Below are 20,933 nucleotides of genomic sequence, written 5' to 3'. Positions count from 1 at the left end.
TGTCAACTTTCAATGATGTTGAAATCTTGGTATGCGATAGCATTCATTCTGTACACTTTTATCACCATCCTGACTCTCAATATCACTTAAAAATAAGAAAACAGTAAACTGAATAAATAACCCTTTCACTTGTGATGTCAATGCAGTGCATCCATTATACATAAATATACCAAATGCAGGCTTTGGATGTATATATGTTTTGTTCAGGAGTAATAAACCTATATGTACGGATGAAATGTTACAAGAGTCCCTACCAAGTCCAGATTTGTTTGCTTGCACACCTTGTATTTATTATTTTTCAAAACCACAGAGAATACTGGCAAAATGCTTTTGACTATGTTGAGAGAAAGAATAAACCTTCCAAAACAGGTTGTTTTTGTTGGAATTACCTTTTCTCCAGACTAATTATTGGCCTTTGCATAACACACAAAATTTCAAAACAAACATGAAATTCCCTGGAATTTATCCCATCTTTAATTGAGGAACAAAATGAACTTATTACATTTATTACCTGAAACAAAATGCCTTTCACAAGACATATTATAATATACATTTCAACTGATTCAAATACCCACAGAGTCGGTGCTTGTCGGCATGTGTAGAGCGAAAGGATGTGAATCAAATTTTGTTTGTGCACCCTATAGTTCAGCAAAAATGGAGCAAGTGGCAAATATTGAGTATTTACAGAGTGTACAAAACATTGATCCAGATCAAGCCAAGGATGTGTGCCATTTTTAATTGGGATGCTTGTCTGTTACTTCACTATCCCTTTGATATATTATTTAAAGCCCCACTGCACTACTCATAGCTACTTGCGCCCTCTATATAGCAAACAATGCTTAATCGGTGACCATTGGTCCCCCATGATCCTCTTTTTCTTTTGTTAAGTGAGGGTTGATTTGATGAGATAGCCACCTGTCAGTGACCTTGCAGGGTGGTCTTATCCCTCCTGAAAATTAGTACAGATGGGCTTTAAAGGTGTCCTAGTTTGTTTTAACAAGAAAGACATATACATCACCATAATCCCCTGGTAACATTTGGTGAAATACATGTACAAAGGATAGACCAGATAATCTCTTATCTCTGAATTGTATTATTCTTTGTTGTATAATTATCAATTTGTAAACACTAATTAATTTCAAATTTGTAATGGAATCAGCCTTCATATGCTAATTATAGGCTCCACACAAACTTCTCCACTATTTGAACTTCAGATTTATGAGGGTTCAAAGTTTAAAATGTGGTCCTCCAGACCTTTTGGCGCCATGTGCACCAAATCCCGTCAAGCCCTAACTGATCATCACTTGCTCTCATTTTACCAAAGTAAACTATACAAAACAGAAATGGTTTATTCTATAAGTCTAGTTGTATGTCATGTAGCGTGGCGTGGAGCTGAATTTGGCGTATGCCTTGATGACCTTGTTGATGGCATCTCTGAAGTCCTTCTCGCTGGCAACCTTCTTCCTAGCTCTGATGGCAAACATACCAGCCTCCGTGCACACACTGCGGATCTCAGCACCTGATCAAAAGGATAGGAATGACCAATATTAATGACAAGGTTTTAGGTTTTGTTTTGTAAAGGTCAATCTTATACTTCAAGAGTTTCTTCTTCAACTAAGTTAAAGGGCCAATCTAACCCAGGTAACATAGCCTTTTAAAACATGAATACACCTCTACTTATTAATATTCCAGACTCTGATTTTTCAGAAAATCTCTAACTTGACCAAAAAATGATAATAACCATTCTTTTTTCACAGATCTCACGCTTGCTGGGATATGCCCCTCGAAAAAAGGTAATACGGCCACGTGTCTTGATGACGCATTTGACGTCATTGCGGGCATGTCCAATTTGTCCTACAACTAAGGAGCTTACATTCTCATTGTAATCCATAATTAGAAATGACAAAATTGCCAGAAACGTACTGGGATTATCAAGTGCATATCATCATTTTTAGGATAAATTTCTTTTTTTTCTTCAATTGATATCATAGTTTGCCTTTTTAAAGACATTTTAATGCCTAAATCACCCTCCTTTTCACCGGAGAGGCTCCTGCAGTGACATCATATGCTATTGCGCAATACACTTCCAAAACTGGGCTTTTTTTTGAGCGTTTTAAAAGCTAGATTCCAGAATTATTGATTATTTCTAAGAAAAATCATTGTCATGTTCGGAATCTCCGTCAAAAATTATTCTACATGTCTTTTTTTCATTTTTTAGCCTGTTTTGGTTAGAGTGGCCCTTTAATGCTTCAGTGCGCCTTAAAAGGTCCCTCACCTTACAACAATTTCACCATGCATTTGAACATCCCTTTTTCAAGCCATGCTATAATATGACATTTTACTTGAAGTCTGAAGCTGAAGTATTGCGTTATATATTGTATTTTTTGTTTTGTTAATAATAATAAACTGACACTTACACCAAAATCTGTATCATATTTTAGGTTGGCAACTCATATGATTCCCTTCCTTTCTGACTGCTACCTATCAGGCATCTTATGTGATAATTTTTCTACTTATGTCATATTCTCTGTGTAGATTTTGTTTAAATGGCTTTGGTTAGATAAAACTAAAGTGGAATTGGAATTACTTGTGTATATGTATTAAGCTAACTCACCAGTACAGTTTGGACAGAGCCTGGCCAGCAGCTCATACCTGATGTCCCTCTCCACACTCATGGATCGAGCGTGAATCTTGAAGATATGTGAACGACCCTGGATACAGACAACAGAAAAACAATATTTATTTATTACATAAGTAGGAACAATAAGGCTCTGTCCCACATGATGCGGCATAAAAAAAAAATTGCCAAGGCAAAATAACATGACATAAGTGGAGCACACTTTAAATTTCTGTATCTTGTAACATATTCTTCCACGTTATGAATAAAGCTAATATAAGCTCAAATTATATTTCATCTTTATCAGAACTTAACTTTCTCTTTTTAACCACAGATAGTGCACACATTGGGTGTGGGCAAGCCTGGATCCGATGACCGGGTTAACAACACAACTATAACAGCTTTAATAGTGACATCCAGGCGCGTACGCAGGGGGGGGGGGGGGGGTTTGGGGGGTTAAACCCCCCCCCTTTGGAAATTTTTGTGTGTAAACCCCCCTAAAAAAAAACCTAAAACCCCCCCCTTTTGGATTTTTTTTTTTTTTTTTTTTTTTTTTTTTTTTAATTATTAAAAAAAAAAAAAAAAAAAAAAAAAAAAATTTATTCCCATGACCGACCTAAAAAAGGTGACCTTACCCCCCCCCCAACGGAGCAAAATGTCAAATTTCCAAATTTCGAGACCAAAAAAAAAAAAAAAAAAGTGTCCTCTTACCCCCCCCCCCCCCCCCCGCTTATTCAGCGGCTGGCTGAGTCGTTGCGAAATTTTCGGACCGATTTATAAATGTTAAAACCCCCCCCTTTAAAAAATCCTGCGTACGCGCCTGGTGACATCATTGATGTATTAAGCAATATATAAACCCAGAATATTTTCATTATCGTCAACTGACCTCTAAGTCTGGCAATCCAAACTCCACCTTCCTGTCCAGTCTTCCTGGTCTAACAAGGGCGGGGTCTAGTGTGTCGGGTCGGTTTGTTGCCATGAGAACCTTGATGTTACCACGGGGATCAAAGCCATCAAGCTGGTTGATGAGTTCCAACATGGTTCGCTGGACCTCATTGTCACCTCCTGCTCCGTCGTCAAACCTGGCACCTGGATGATACAGATCAAGAATAATGAATTAAGTTATAATAATGAAAATGATGATAATACTAATAATAATAATACATAACATTTATTAGGCGCTTAATACTGATGTTTCTAAGCGCACAGTGTTCTGATTAAGAGAAGACTATAACCCGTAGAATTAAATTAGAAGAAAAAGCAAAAATACAAAAGTAACATAGATAAGGTAAGAAAAACAGTGGCAATCAACTAAATAAAGACAAATATGGTGCGCACCTCCATTGACCGGCGCACAACTGCAATTTACAATTTGAAAAGATAGGTTTTGAGTAGAGATTTGAATTGAGATACAGAGTGGGCGCAGTGAATAAAGGCGGGCAGTTTGTTCCAGAGAGCGGGGGCAATAACTGAAAAGGCGCGGTCACCATACCGGGTGTTAGTGCGGGGTCCAGGTGTTAACAGTAATGTGGAAGATGAACGAAGTGTTCGTGACGACGTACGGGAACGTAAGGATATGAGATCGGAAAGGTAAGAGGGGGCTAAGCCATTGATAGCTTTGTAGCACAGGAGAAGAATTTTGAAGGAAATGCGGTGGTGAATTTTAAGCCAATGTAGTGAGTTCAATATTGGAGTTATGTGCTCTGATTTACGCGAGAGAGTCACAAGCCGAGCAGCGCTATTCTGTACCCTTTGAAGAGGAACTAGATGTGACTGAGGTAGGCCAGAAAGAGAAGAATTACAGTAATCGATATGGGTCGAGACAAAAGCATGGACTAATTTTGAAGTTGTGGGTCGGTCAAGTAGCCTCCTGATTCTACTGATCTTATATATACCAAAGGAAGCAGACTTACAAATATTACTAATGTGTTGTTTGAAAGTAAGATTGCTGTCAATATTTAAACCAAGGTCACGCACAGAAGCACAACAACTGAGAGAGCCATCACTCATAACAAGATCAGGAAAGGGGTCTGAGTTCCGAAATTTAGAAGTAATATGAATCATTTCAGATTTTGAATCATTAAGGCAGAGACAGTTTTGAAAAGACCAGGTTTTGATTTCATTGAGGCAACTGGTGAGTTTGTTCGCGGCTACTGTCCTGCTGTTTGGGTGAAGAGTTACATAAATCTGGGTGTCGTCTGCATACATAGTGTGTTGAATATTCTGATGAAGGTTAATAACATTTGAGAGAGGGCTGGTGTAAAGAATAAACAGGAGGGGGCCGACCACGGAACCCTGAGGAACGCCGCAGATCAACCAAAAAATTACTTTTTTTTTTACGAGGGCTCTTTTCAGATTTTCCCTTAAAAAAATAGCCCCCCTTAATTATTTTGCGGTGGCTATTTTGGAGCTCAGGGGGGCTTTTTTTTTTTAAAGGTTGTATTTTTTTTAAACGCGGTTTTACCTAATTAAATTCCAAGCAAAGGCAAATATAGATACAATTGTAGCGTACATATGTCATGTAGAGTATTGCAGACATTCAGATACCCATGATTTATTCACTTTGTGTTAAACGTGTGGCTTTATGATTTACATATACATGTAACTAAAACTTGTCAAAAGGAGTGTTTTGTTTAACTGTTCTTTTTTCATATCCTAAGAAAATATTATCACTGACACGCGGGCTGGGAATTAATTTTTTTATGGGGGCTACTTTTACCCATTGCCTAAAAAAAAACAAGGGGCTACTTCCTTAAAGCCATATTGTAAGCTGTAACAATAAGTTGTGTTTTTCCTTAGCCATCATACTACCTACCAAATTGGTAGGTAATATGTTATTTAGTCTTTTTTTCTGTCCCAAATTTAATTGTTATCATGGACAATGCAATCCCATTAAAAAAAAAGTAGACCAACTCCCTTTAAAATTGTGTAATTTAGACCATTTATAACCATTAAATGTGAGTAAATATTTTTACTGTTGTCCCACATACCGATGTAGGGTCTATTTGTTATGCCAAAACATGCAAAATCATGGCCTTATTTTTTTTATAGACTCTAATTCTAAAGGCCAAGCCAAAGCTAGTTTCATTTCGTAGACAGAAATTGATGTCATCATCACTCATGACAATTGGCCTGGCATCGATCGTATATAAATAATTTAATTTAATTAAACAGTTGTAAGAAAGATTCTGAGGAGTAGGAACATCCTTTATATATTTATTTACGGTTTTTTTATAACAAAATTCAATTTCTGTGTACGAAACTTGCTTTATACCGATTTTACAGGAAAAAATCCGGCATTGATTTTGCACGTTTCGTTATTACAAATATATCAGTATGTGGGACAACAGTAAAAATATACTCGCATTTAATGGTTTTAACTTATAAATAACACAATTTTAGACGGAATAACATTTTTTTTAATGGGATTGCATTGTCCATAATAAAAATTAGGGCCAGAAAAAAGACTAAATAAACATATTACGTACCAATTTGGTCGCTAGCAGTTGAGCTCTCGTCACTCGCAAATACTTCTTTGCTTCATACAAGGAGCGTGCGGGCGCGCGCTGGAGCTGAGCTAGTATTGTGAACGTGTACGTGTGCGAACTGCGTATGCATTCATGCTGTGCACGAAACTACATCGGGGCCGGTGGCCTGTCCGGCCGCCGGGAGCTTAGGCGCAGGCAGGCGGATACCGCTGTAGATCTAGCTACAGTAGGTACGACCGCCGATCCGCTGCAACTCACAAAACTTTTAAAATGTTGATGGAAGTTTCTAGTTTTGGAGTTGGTAGTTGGAACGGAGATTTCACTCAGACACATAAATAAATTGGTTTATTAATTCATAGGGAATATCAATTTATGGCGGGGGCGATTTTTCAAGATATATTGATTTTTTTTCGCCCTCGTCTTGATTTTTACCGTGGCGATTTCAGAGGTTTAGGGGGCGAATCGCCCGTCGCCACCGTGTATTTTTTTCGTTGTCGCAGATGAGGGGAAATGATTCCGAGTTGGTGTCATTGATGATCACCTTCTGAGTTCGGTGCATGAGATAGGAGCGAATCCATTGAAGTACGGTGCCGGTGATGGAGAAGTCGTTCTCTAAGCGATGGAGTAACAGGTCGTGGTTGATAGTGTCAAATGCGGCAGTGTAATCAAGCAAGATGAGGACAGCTTCATTACCCTTATCTACAGCTAGAAGTAGGTCATTTAGGACCTTGACAGTTGCAGTCTCAGTAGAATGATGATTCCGATAGGCAGATTGGTGGATTGGAAACAAACCGAGATTGTCAATGTGGGCTTTCAGCTGTAGTGACACAATACGTTCCAAAACCTTCCCAAGGAATGGCAGGTTTGCGATGACTAATAGTAATAAAAACAATATTGTCTTAATTAAAGGCATTGTTTATCAATGCTTCCAGTTTTACAAATCTGAGATGCATAGCCTTATGTGTTATCAGTGTCTGTGATATGGTGTAATATTGCGCTTCAAAATGATCATTGAATCAAATTTGAGTGACTAGTTTTACCATACATACTCATTTTCCCCAATAGACTGTAGTGTTATGAAAAACATTGGGAAAACGGTTTTTGAACTTTCAAATTTCAAATCATAAATATCTTGATAATCAGACAGGCGATCGGCTCGTAAAAGTCACAGGATTCCTGACCGACCTAAAGGTTTATAATTATGATTGCAGCATGAGCTAAATCCAGGATTTTTTTTAGAATCTGAGACAAAGATACTCAATCCCTTTAATCAGAAAGTTTTATCTGTATTCATACTTTTCTTTGTGATGGTCCAGCAATTTTTATCACCCCAACATTTTAATACACCTGAGTTGAGATGGACGAAGTTGACTAAAACACTGTCCACAAATGGACACACAGAGCTTGGATCAAACCAAGAATCTCTCATATGGGGTCTATAGTAGACACTTCATAAAACTCATGACATATTTTCAGCAGTAGCCACAAAGTAAGAGTTACATTCTTACATCTCATTTGCCTCTAAAGAACCAAACAATTCAGAACTTAGAAAGGCACCTACATCTATACTGTACAAAAATATCTCACCTCCAATTGCATCAATTTCGTCAAAGAAAATTAGGCAAGCCTTCTTGCCTCTGGCCATCTCAAAAAGCTCTCTCACCATCCGAGCACCCTGCAAAGAAAATAGATGTGCAGAAGTAAGTTATATGGGAATTGCTAAAGCGAATCAATTTAAAATGTCATTTTAATCAACATCAAAAGCTAGGATATTTAAAAAACTAGGCTTTTTCTGGTGCTGAATTCATAACTGCACTTCGTTACTCATATCCTCATCAAATTAGTTAGAAATACAAGACATTTTATCTAGTCTGTTATATTTGGTTAATTCAGCTTTAGTGTTCATAGTTAATCTGGAGAAACTTGCATTGTATATTCTTTGTACAAACACATGGGATCTTGTTAGGTATATCTACATGAGATATAAGCATCCATTACTACTTGTACCCTGTTTTACAACTCCCCTGTTTGTATTTGAATATGAAATATTTCAAATGGTAAACTCTTCACACATCACCCTGCAACTACAACAGAAGAACTTGATAGAAAACACACATACTCTGAAGTTGCTATCCATGGAACCTTATCTTGACTCACCTCCCCTACATATTTCTGCACCAGCTCTGACCCAATGACCCTGATGAAGCAAGCATGCATTCTCTTAGCCACGATCACAAGCTCTTTTTGCATATATAATGAGCCCCATGACCTTTGACCTTGTGACCCCAAAATATAATCAATTCATTGGCTGCAAGATACATACATGACCTAAGTTGACTCACCTCTCCTACATATTTCTGCACCAGCTCTGACCCAATGACCCTGATGAAGCAAGCATCTGTTCTGTTAGCCACGGCCCTGGCGCAAAGCGTCTTACCGGTCCCGGGAGGCCCGTACAGTAGGACACCCTTGGGAGGCTCAATACCTAGGTTCACAAACCTCTCCGGCTGCAAACAAGAACAAGAAACATAACCATGACAACAAACATTCAGCAAATACACTGAAAAAACTCAGAACAAGACATTCATGTATTTCAACCCAAAAACCTTGCATGGACATTTATTGCAGAGTTCCTTATGCTCAATAGAAATATCTGACAGAAAAGAAGCCCAAATATAGTGTCGTCAAAGATTTTTTCTTATTCTGAATCAACAGCACAAACTCCATCTTGTATATTTGTAAACTACTATAGCTCCATTCAGATATGACATGGTTAACAGCTAAAAAAAGAAACAGCAAACTAAAATGAGATCAGGACAGTACGCATCATAATCTCTATCTTATCACATACATAGTTGTTAGATGCTGCTTGTAAGTATCGGCTTGCATGGTGATGTAGATATACAGTAGGCTTGCGGGTGCACCACTGTATACATAGTTGTTGTGTGTGTTACATTTCTTTCCGAAGCCCCTTTTGACATTCATGTCAATGGAAAATAGCAGTAAATAAAGAAATACTGCATTTTTTTCGTCTTAGCAGTCATCAGGGTAAATAGCAAGAATAAACAGAAAGTCAAATCTGACAATCTTTCATTTTCGAGCAAAGTTTTCTTAGGTCTTTTACTGTGTCATATCTGGACAGGGCACAAAAAAGGTTGTACAAAATTGCATACATTGACAGACTAAAGCTCAAATTACAAACTGGGCCCCCTTTGCCGCCTGATTCCATACTTACATGTAGTAGAGGTGTTTCTACAACTTCCCGTAGTTTGTCGATTTGTTCTTTACAGCCTCCGATGTCGGAGTAGGTCACGTCTGGCTTTTCTTCAACCTGAATAATACATAAAGAAATGAGCCGTCACCTTCATGGTATAAAAAAATCAAAACAGAAGTACTTTCTCAAGAATATCTTACATGGGAATGATCCTTCTGACATAAAAATGTCAGGTGCGACACTACTAAAGAGAGAGAGAGAGAGAGAGAGAGAAAAAGAGAGCGCATACTTGATAATTAATGAACTGACCTGCATCATGGTAACCGTTGGGTCAATCTTGGGTGGCAGTGGAATGTGAATCTGGTACTTGTTACGATCAACCCTGCCAAACAAAAATTTGAGGAAAAGAAAATGAGAAACCAACATAAATAAGGAAATCCAACAACACTTTTTTGCTGTACATATTCAATAGAAATTATGGATATTTAACATAAGACATGAGCCACCACACATGCAGGCAATTTTAATCATGGTGTATAGGACATTAAGACATTATTTAGAGCCTATAGACTGTAAACATGAAATATTGCTAATTTACAACAAATGACAATATAATGAATCCATAGAGCACTTAATACATCTATGATGTCACTATTGCTATAGATTTCAGCAAAAATTGGATTCATTTCTTTGAAGATACAAATAATAGAGAATTCTTACCCGACCCTCATGCCCTCTTCTATGTCTGTCGGTGCCACGTTATCGTGTAGGTCCACCACAAACTTGGCGAACTGTTTGACGTTGATGATGTACTTGGCATCCTCCGTGTCTGCATTGATGATCTTTGTGCATCGAGCCACCTGCAGAGGCTGCTCGCTGGTAAGGGTTTGCTTGTCAGCCTGCAGATCCCATAGCGCAGGGTTGGCTAGTCCTGTGTCGGATTCCTTGATACCTGTGCCCGAATGAAAGTACATACTGATGAGCACATTAGGCCTAGAAAAAAGATGTTGTATTGCCCTTTAGGTGCCAAAACATGGGTCGGTCAGTCGGTTGGTCGGAAATCTTCTTTTTTTTAAAACTTTTTTTTCTCCCTCTTTGGGTTGATGTTTTTCAGTTCTGAATGCTTTAATATTTTTTTCTCTAAAAAAACTGTAACAAAAAAGAAGATATTTAAAAAAGCAGACCATAGATTTCAAGATATTTGATTAAGCCTTGAAATAGTTATCAACATGTAGACCATTATCAAGTCACTGCAGTAATCACTATGAACATGACTGACAAAGAAAGCGGACAAAATATACAGTTCCTCAGGTAGACAAAGGAACATCCCTTCACTGCTATTATGTAAAAATGTGTAGAACAGGTGTCACATGCATATTCACCTTCTTACATAATAGCAGTGAAGGGATGTTCCTTTGCATGTGACACCTTTTGCATATGCATGTGACACCTGTTCTACACATTTTTACATAATAGCAGTGAAGGGATGTTCCTTTGTCTACCTGAGGAACTGTATATTTTGTCCGCTTTCTTTGTCCTTCATATTCATAGTGAATAGTGCCTGGTGTAAGCTCAAGGTTTTCTGTGAATCTTTAATTTTCAAACTTTTTTTAGGCCTTTTCAATGCTCCTGATAAGACGAAATTTGAAAGTTAAAGATTCACAGAAAACCTTGAGCATACACCAGGCACTATCACTGCAGTGACTTGATAATTGTCTACATGTTGATAACTACTTCAAGGATATTTTGAGCAGCAATTTCAAGACAAATAATGCCCATTAACATTGGGATCAGTCTACTTTCAAAGGTACTAATCATTCCCCATAAAGACTGGGAGAGGAATAACACTGCAAGAGTGTACCGTACTAGAAGGTCAGAGAACAGAGGTGTGTGGGAAATGTTGCAATCAATCTGTAAACTGGGTAATTATCGCATGGTTGATATTTTATATTTACCTGTAAGTTCATTGACCCTCTTGACGATGGCTTGGATGTCATCTTCTACTTGCTTGATTGGTTTTGTGTAGGGCCCAGCTCCCTAAAAAATAATCAAAACAAATAGTCAAATTAAACTTTCATACTAGCAATTGTAATTCATCTTCAAAGAAAATAATGAATTTCAATTGAATACTTATTCAAATAACCTGTTTATTTAAACAACTGTAATCAATTATCAAATTAAATACTTGCAAAATAGCACAAATTAATTTTACACCAGAAAATGTTTTAATAATTTCAAATATACAGCCTAACAGCTTCCTCTACTGACAAAAAAAGTGTGGTTTTTCTAGGTTTCAAGATCTTAACTTAATTGGTCCTCTATTTTGGTGTTAGCTACATCACAAATCCACCCTCATTCAATCACATTGAGAGGCTATGTTTAATACTTTGTATCAATTTAAATAATTTCATGAAAAATCACACCATGATAATTGATATAATAAGTAGATAGTAAAATATGGATTTGCATCACTTCAAAGTCACACTTTATCGTCTATCTTTATTCTCACTCTCAAAGACTCAGTACAGGGCAATCTCATAGATGGCATCAAAGATATTTTGCCAGTTTGATTCATTGCATGAAAGTGAAATTATGTCATACTTACATATGATTTGAGAAGTGCGATGTCTCCTTCATCCAAGGCTGTAAGTATTAAAAAAACATAGAGATAAGATAATAAAACATAAAATAATATTTAAAAAAAGGATAGACAGGAATGTAAAAAAAAAGGTAAACATGAAATTTGGCAAAACTATCTGTATTGTGTGACTTGGTACTATCGAACGCTCTCTGTTGTCTTGCAGAGCTTGCGTCCTTGCGAGATAATGAACTTGGTCCATATCACCAAATTACCATTTTGTGTTGATTATTGAAGCTTGTTGTAACAATGTCCACACTGATGATACGATAGAAATGAAGAGCTAATGAAGACATGAGGAGGCGAGTGGGCTCCTGCGTTGTGTGTTAACGTGCCCTTCCCTTGTTCATAGACGCAGGCTATGCTAAGTGGAAAACACTCCTTCCCTCGGATAGGACATTAAATGGAGGCCTGTGTACAGGAGAGTCACCACCCTTGCACGTTAAGAACCTTATTGAACTAGAGTTCTACCGTATTTGCCAGCGTAAAGGCCGCAGTATTTTTGGAAGAGAAAATATCAAAGTCGGGGTGCGGCCTTTACGACGAAAGATTAAAAAAAAAATAACGAAAGTCAAAACCAACACAAATTTGCACGTATGGGACTAGAAATGGTAAAATAACAATACCACTATGGTACAGGACAATTCCAAACATCTTACCGACAATTGACATGAAGACGGAAAAAAAACGTCCTAACACAACATTTGCCGATAGATCTTGATCTAAGTTCGTGCCAATGCATTGCGAAAGTAAAGGAAGGGACAGTCTAACGGAGCTGCCGCGAACATCCATCCGAAGTCGCCATTTTGTTTTTCCATTTCATGCAGTTTCGCATTACACCGTACATTGTGGTAGGGGTATATCGGACACCAAATCTGCCTGCGATCACTTTTTTAGCTAAACTTCCAGTAAATTATAAGAATATGGATGAATTTGGTATCAATTTGTAAAAAAAAAATAGTGTGAAAATTATGATTATTTTGTTTTATCTGTTTGTTTTTTTTTCCTTTTTTTTTTCCCCCTCTTTACCCCTATGCGGCGGTGCGGCCTTATCGCCGGCAAATACGATATTCGTATAAGAGTAGGGCCAAACCGCGGTAGATCTATATAGAGTAAAGGAGCCCGTTTTCGGCCACTTAAGACAAAATCCTATTTTTAGGACTCTTTACTTCCTATTTATTATCATTTCTTGTTCAAATCATGAAGCAAATATTATTATTATTTAAAGAAAAAAAGAATCCCAGAAAAAAATCACGAATTGCCATGACAATATTCATTTCAATTTTCACTGTTTTGGAGCCAGTTATCGGCCGAGCGTTTCAGTTTACGGCCGCATGTACAAAGTCAATAGGAAGCGCTCGCGCGCGCAGTGCGTTTCCGCGCTGATGTACAGCACAAGCGGGCGGAGCAGGTATCCCACGCCGGAGCTCCCTGGTGCTCGCTTGGCCGAAGACAGGCACAGCGGTGATCGGAAGTTGGAATCTGAATTAGACAGAGATATCGTGTGTGCGTCGCGGTGTGCGGCTGCATTGATTTAATACATGCGATGAGATACTTTTGAGCTTGCGACTAGCACAAAATCGGGCTCTAAATCTGAAAAATACTTGAAATAAAGCTCATTTTATGGTACCCATATTTCTTACAGACACGCGTAAGATACTTGATTTTTCAGATTTGGGTAACGGGACCGGCGATTACATCACTAAAATGTGATATTTTAGGATATATTTTCCATTGCAAATGTGGTTCTTCAGTGACACTGGCATTGTATGGTATGTGTGGGATACCGGTATGTGTTATGCTATTATGCGATGTATTTTAGAGCGATTTTACCTTGCATCCAACCAATCGGCCGAAAACTGGAGCTGGCCGATTACCGGCTCCTTTACTCTACTATAATGGTCCACCTGCACACCCCAATCAGGCCGTGTAGTCTATGGCATCTGCAAGAATCTTCAGTAATTATTGAAGGAGGCAGATTATCTTGAACTGGAAGAAGAAGAACTCAGACAAGACCCAAGTCAAAAAGACTGGAAGTTAGTGCCGAATTTCCTGACGTCACTTTAATAAAATAAATTGCAATTGAATCGGATCCATTTAAAAAATATAATCCATGATCACAATTAAATTCATAGCATTCAAGTAGACTATAAAAAGATCTATCGACCGTAATGCGCAACGCCATTTGCAAGCCGCACCACACACAGCCAGGGCAGAGCGAGCTAGCTAGCCCAGGCCAAGCTGGTCGCCCGGGCCTCCCGGGTGGTATCTGTGTCATATCGGCTTCGCTTCGCACGCGCCGCTCCAGCTGACAAAAGTTTTTCAAAAACCGATTGTTTCAGAGTGAAATCTCATTAATTTTTATGATTTTTCCCAACATAAAACATGATAAAAATATACTTACATTGAATAGGTTTGTCTTCTTTATCTTCAGTCTTTGTTTTTCGCATATCACTACCCAAGTGGTCCGGCATTTTGTATCTTTTTTCAGGAAAATCAAGTCGAGAGAAAGAAACTTCACGTCACAGCACAGGCGATGGTGAATGGGACTGAAGAATTTTTCAATGATTCAACAAAATGTAACGGTAGAAACTAGCAGATAGATTTTGTATAAATGCCAATTTAAGACGTTGCTATATGGGGTAGAATTTCAAAGATAATCTTGAATGCAATTTTAGAAAAAATAATTAATATGCATGTGTTATCACTTTAAAATCATTTTGTTTACGTTTATTTTTTTCAATCTCTTTTAATTGATTTAATTACGAAATTTAATTGTAAAATACTCTCATACATGTACTACTATTATTATGGATCAATAAACGAAGTTAGCATTGCAAATGACGGTGTGACCGCACCGTTTGTCCTACCAGTTTCGTTTGTCCGTCGGACATAACATGCGGGTTTTCTGCTCGCATCGATCGTCCGTGCGGTTTGCTATCCGCACAGTCTGTCCTCATTTTGTTTTACGTGTATATTTGATAAAAGGAAGCAACTCGGTAAATCATGTGGTAGACATTTTTTCTAGATATTACATAATAATAACTCTCTACAATTTTTTTTTAAAGCAAATGGGGCAGTCCTTTTGAAAGTAGAAGTGAATATTTTATTTAAAACCTTTATTCTATGGATATCGGCCCCAAAACTGTTGTAATCGATTATACTTTTGTACGTGGCTTCGTTCTTCAACCAACTCACTACTGTCCAGGAAAATAAAAGTGATTGAAAATGTGGTTGAAAGTGAGTGGGGGAGGCTAGAATATTTAAGATAAGGTAGAGCGTAGCACAAATTGGCGGATGCTCAGGGTGTAGGGGCATTTAATTACGGTCAGATGAGCATATTTTCATACCTTATTCATGACACTAGCAGGTCAATAATTGGCGTATGGTCCAAGGGGTGGAGCCCCCGGAAGCGCAGGGGTTTTAGGCATTAAAATTACGGTCAGATGAGCATCCAGGGGCCAGCCTTAGGGCACAAGGTGGGATCAAGGGGGCAGAGCCCCCGGAAGCTCAGGGGTATGGGCATTTAATTATGGTCACATGAGCATACTTTCTTTTCTATTTCTTTCTATTTAATTATCTTTAATATACTTTTTCAAAAGTGTGGGGGGGGGGGGGGGGGGGCTTGAGCCCCCAAGCCCGCCGTTCCACAGGTCCTGACAAGTATTGTTTTCCTGATCCGTATATAGGACAAGGCCCTGGGGCAGCTTGCCATGCATAATCCGATATTTGGGTCGTTTTCCGGTCAGAACTAGCCCTTACTATCATTCCAGGATTTTGTTTCAGAACCTGAGACAAAGTTACCCAATCCCTTTAAGTTTCAAAAAGTAGACTTCATTGACAAGTACAAAGGCTTAGGGACCGGGGGGGGGGGGGGCTTGGGGGGCTCAGATATCATTGAGCCCCGCAAAATATTTTGCGGGGCTTATAGATATCATTAAGTCCCCCAATTTGTCGGTGGGGCTTAGATATCATTGAGTCCTTAGGGGCTAAGATACCATTGAGCCCCCAATATTTAAGCGGTGCTCAGATATCATTGAGCCGCCCCCGATACTTATTGCGGGGCTCGGATATCATTAAACCCTCCCCCCTCCTCCCCAATCATTATATTCTAGGCATGAAACTCATGTATACCTATAATCTACAGGCTTACCATTCAAATATAAACATTTTATAAATATTTATTTGGGGAGGAGGGGGGGGGGGGGGGGAGCTCAGACATCGGATCTCGCATACCATTGACCCCCAAAAATATATTTGGTGGATCTCAGATAATTATCATTGAAACCCCCAAATATTTTGGCGGGACTCTGATATCATTGAGCGCCCCCCCTTATTTTGGTGGGGCTCAGATATCTTTCAGCCCCCCTCCCATATGTTTGTGGGGCTCAGATATCACCCAATTGTTTTTTGTGGGGCTCGGATAACATCACGGAGCCCCCCGATATTTGTGTGGGGCTCGGATAACATCACGGAGCCCCCCGATATTTTGTGAGAGGCTCGGATATCATTGAGCCCCCCCCCCCATATTTTGGCCGGGCTCGGTTATCATTATCATTATAGATTGGTGCACATCATTATGCTCGATCATCCTCTCCTATCTGTTTGATTTCATTCCTCTTTTAGTCATCCTTTATTTGCTACCTATGATATTTGATAAATACCTATATATGCAAAATAAACCCTGGAGGTTTAAAGTTGTAAAGTCCAGGGCAGTTCAACATACGCAATCATGAAATAAGGATGTCTTCATCGAAGTGTCTCTGTAGGTTTAGAACCAAGCCCTGTGCCTACCCGCTCAGGCCACTCTACATTCAGGGGCGTCGCTAAAGGGGGGGGGGGGGGGGGTGGGGTTGAAGTCGGTGGGATTTTTGTTATGTCGGTCGGCCAGCAAGTTTTTCCCCTTCGAGCTGTGACTTTTTATCGGACAAAGAATTTTTTTGAAAATTCAGACAATGATTTAGAGTCAGTACAATGAATAGTCTTCTTTTTCTAATAATTTAATGAAACGTTGGAGCTCCCGCACTTCGCGCGAGAGGGGGAGAAACTGAATTCAGACAATTAGGGTTAAGAGTAGAGAACGGTACACAACAAATCGTCTTCTTTCTATAATAACTTAATGAAACGTCTAAGCTTCCGCGCTGCGCGTGGGATGGGGAAACTGAATTCAGACAAGGATTAAGAGTCGAGAACGGTACAACAAATCGTCTTCTTTTCATAATAATTTAATGAAACGTCTAAGTTACCGCGCTTCGCGCGGGAGGCCTTTCACCCATCCCCTCCCCCACGCGCGCTATTTAAGTGATTCGCTTGCTCAATACCGCCCCTCCCTAAAATAAGATCCTAGCTACGCACCTGCGTTTAAATATATAGCTATGATGCTAACTAAGTTGACGAAATAATTTGTATATTTATGTCGTCGACGAAAATGACCATTTGCGCATAACAATTTAGCCTTCGCATGATCATTTTTGTGATAGTTTCCTTCTGCATTTAATTTTGTTGCTGTTATGAGTTTATATTCATATTTTTGTTATCAAACAGGAATAAATAAATGAATATATAAATACATTTGTACAATACGATTTGTACGATAGTTGTACAATGATGATAGAAGAACCAATGAAAATCGCAACTGATCTTCCCTAATTCTTTTCCCCCTTTTCTTTTCTTCCTCTTTGTTTTCTGTCCCTTTCTCTCCTCTTTCCCTTTCTTTCTCTCTCTCTCTTTGCTGAGGGGGGGGGGGGGGGGGGGGAGGGGTACACATCGGGAAAAATTGCAACTGATCTCCCTACCTTTCTTCTTCCTCTTTTTTCCCCTTTCCCTTCCCTTACTTCTCTCTCTCTCTCTCTCTCTCTCTCTCATTTAACTTTAATGAGGGAGGCAGGGGCCTTTCGCCCCCTCCCCCGATCCATATGATGTTGGTGGGATTAATTGCAACTGATCTCTGCTTCTTTTTACCCTTTTCTTTACTTCTTCCTCTTTTGTGTTCCATTTTAGCTCTCCTCTTTCCATTTCCCTTCTTTCTCTCTTTTTTTTTGGCGGGGAGGGGGGGGGGGGGGGTGGTCGGGGGGGGGGGGGGGCAGAGGCAAGGGCCTTTCTCCGCGATCCACATCTTGTGTGCATGAAAATTGCAACTGATATCCCTTCTTTTCTTTTCTTCTTTTGGTTCTTTCCCTTTCCTTCCTTCTCTCTTGTTTTGCGGGGGGAGGCAACAGCATGGGCGGCAAGGCCCTTTCGACCCCCCCCCCCACCGATCTCCTTCTTTTCCCCTTTTTCCTTTCTTCTTCCTTTCCTCTTCTCTCTTCTTTCCCTTTCCCTTCTTTTCTCTCCTTCTCTCTCTCTTTCTCTCTCTTTTTGTTTGCTGAGGGGCCAGGGGAGGGAAGGCGAAGGCCTTTTGCCCCCGATCCACACCGCGTTGGAGGGAAAAAACACAATTGATCTCCCGTACCTCTCTTTTCTTTCCCTTTTCCTTCTTTTCCTTTCTCTCTCTTTGAAGTTTGCTGTAGAAGGGGGAGGCAAGAGCCATTTGCCGCCCCCCCCCCCCCGATCCCCAACTTGTTCGCGGGAAAACTGCAACTGATATCCCTCTTTTTTCTTTCCTTCCTTTTATCTCCTCTTTTCCCTTTTTTCTTTACCTTCTCTTCCTTCTCTTTTTCTTTTTGTTGGGGGGGGGGGGGGCAACAGCCTGGGAGGCAAAGGCCTTTCGCCCCCGATCACCTTCTTTTCCCCTTTTCTTTTCTTCTTCCTCTTCTTCCTTTCCCTTACTCTCCGCTTTACCTCTCTCTCTCTCTCTCTCTCTTCATTTTTTGTTGGCGGTTGGGGGTCAAGGCCCTCTCGCCCCCCCACCCCCTGGATCCGCGCCGGGAAGACCTGTAGTGTCATCCCTAGCTAGCTGGCAAAGCTGAATATGGGTTATCCAGTCGTTTCATTCATTAAGTATAATTATACTTGTATTGAATATGTATACGTGTGGACTAGAGTACGGACATTCGGTGCGGCAGGCGGACTATTGGTGCGAGACCTCTTCCGCACAGATTGTCCGTCAGACATTTGAGACGCGCACGGAAAGTATGATTTTTGTATACATATCAAAGTAATATTTAGCACATTTAAGCTCAGTGTGTCTCGTGATTCAGCTTTGATGGCAGCCAATATTTTTTTTTTAATCATTCTATCTGGTTATCTTTAAAAATTAAAAATAAATTTCTCTGCGAATATCAAATCGACTCTAAAGTTATGTTCTGTCGTTTTGGGGAAGTGATATGATTCGAGTCTTCGAATGGGTATTGTCATTCAATTCAATTAAATTCAAATAATTTTATTTCATAACTCGATCAAAACATGTCGGCATAACAAGACCCCTGAACATCCGGTGGCTTTGCCCCCCCCCCCTGGACCCTATCTAGGGCCCTAAGGCGGTCCACTGGATGCTATCTGATGGAAATTTAATGCCCAAAACCCCTAAGCTTCTGGGGGCTCTTTCGACCTCTTTGTGCATGGCTGATTGTCAACGAAACGTAGTTAAGTCTTTTGTCGAGTCTGCTCGTTGCTATGGCAGGCAACCAGTAAAAACCAATTCGTTTCATCAAATTATGGAAATGCAAGCATTAATTTAAACAAACAGAACTTTGTTATTTCTGATTGAGGTGTCGTATGAAAGGGCAGAAAATAAACTTTCTAGAAATGTGATTTTCTCTTTGAAATTCAGATAACGCCCGCCAAATGACTTTTTGGTACCCTCTCTTCAATTTGTTTTTAATCACTCGCGCGTGAAATATGCATCATATGAGTTACATCAAATGAAAGAGGAGGATCTATGCTTTACAAATATGTGTCATTTATTAATTATAATTGTGATTAATTCTCGGTTTCGTTTTTTCTGGGACGCACTGTATAGTAGGCCTACTTGCGATATGGGCACAAGGTCATTTTCCTCGACAACATAAATATATTAAGATTTATTTCGTTAACTTAGTCAACATCGTAGCTACACCCGTACAAATTAGTGCTCACCACCACCTCCCCCACCACCCCCCCCCCCGCCTTTTCGCCGGCTAATTCGCGGATAAACTTTTTCTCACGAAAAAAAAAAATTAAGTGCTCATTACACCCCTCGCAATGATTCACTCTCACCTCTGGCTCAAAAGTGGCAACCCTATAAGAACCCCTCCCCCCTCCTTAAAAGCTTGTACGGGCTTGAGCTATATATTTAACTGCAGGCACGTAGCTAGATTCTTATTTTGGGGGCGGTGGTGAGTAAGCGAAGCGTGCGAATCACTTCAAGATAAAGACCAGTTATGGTCATGCGATTGCATTATGAAAGAGGCGTGGTGGAATCGATCAGAAAAGGTTGATCATCAAGCATATAGGCTAAGTATTGGTGTGTCCTCCAAGGTTCAGGAATCATCAAATGATAAGAAATATTGGCCCAGTCTTGGTAATGTTATAAGCACTGTACACAGAAAGATGTTAATGGGACTACGCACACGTGCGCGACACGTGTGTTATATCTATCAGGTCCAAATAGATAAAATAATTTACCAAATATATCAATTAGTAGGCGGTTTCTTGGCAAAATTTGTATGACCACGTATTAGTAAAAACATATTCTTTCACATGATTGGTAGTAAGAGCTTCCATTTCATTTTTCGAGAGGGGGCGTTTCCAAAACTGGTCTATACCTTTAAAGAGCCTCGTTTCCGGGGTGTCTGGAAGACCTGTGGTCATGCATGCTTACAGTATTTCTACATGACTGAGACCCCCGGGACATGAATATGGAAATTTGGAGGAAGTAAATATCATCAACCTTTAAGCATTTCAGGTGGGGTAGCATGGTCACGATAACCAACTCGGGTACAAAATAGCGTACTGATTTCTTTTGCAGCAAAAGAATATTATTAGTCACACACTTGGATGTTGCCCACAAAATATTACAATAGGATATATGTGGTAAGATTAGACTATTATATAGCA

General features: G+C 39.5%; 1 protein-coding gene across 1 annotated transcript; it reads right to left on the bottom strand.

The window, feature by feature from the left end:
* Positions 1-1,328: 1,328 nt before the first annotated feature.
* On the bottom strand, positions 1,329-14,471 carry LOC589870 (26S proteasome regulatory subunit 7). The gene is made up of 11 exons (XM_030986593.1): positions 14,362-14,471; positions 11,925-11,962; positions 11,275-11,356; positions 10,040-10,271; positions 9,629-9,701; positions 9,341-9,436; positions 8,448-8,612; positions 7,693-7,780; positions 3,504-3,706; positions 2,615-2,711; positions 1,329-1,519 (listed from the first exon to the last, which is right to left on the bottom strand). The coding sequence occupies exons 1-11, from the start codon at positions 14,429-14,431 to the stop codon at positions 1,362-1,364; spliced, it is 1,302 nt and encodes a 433-aa protein (XP_030842453.1). The 5' UTR covers positions 14,432-14,471; the 3' UTR covers positions 1,329-1,361.
* Between the last annotated feature and the right edge of the window lie 6,462 nt (positions 14,472-20,933).

The sequence above is a fragment of the Strongylocentrotus purpuratus genome, unplaced genomic scaffold, assembly GCF_000002235.5.
Source record: "Strongylocentrotus purpuratus isolate Spur 01 unplaced genomic scaffold, Spur_5.0 spur5_scaffold_16, whole genome shotgun sequence".
NCBI classification, from domain to species: Eukaryota; Metazoa; Echinodermata; class Echinoidea; order Camarodonta; family Strongylocentrotidae; genus Strongylocentrotus; species Strongylocentrotus purpuratus.
This window is presented reverse-complemented; position numbering and strand designations above follow the sequence as displayed.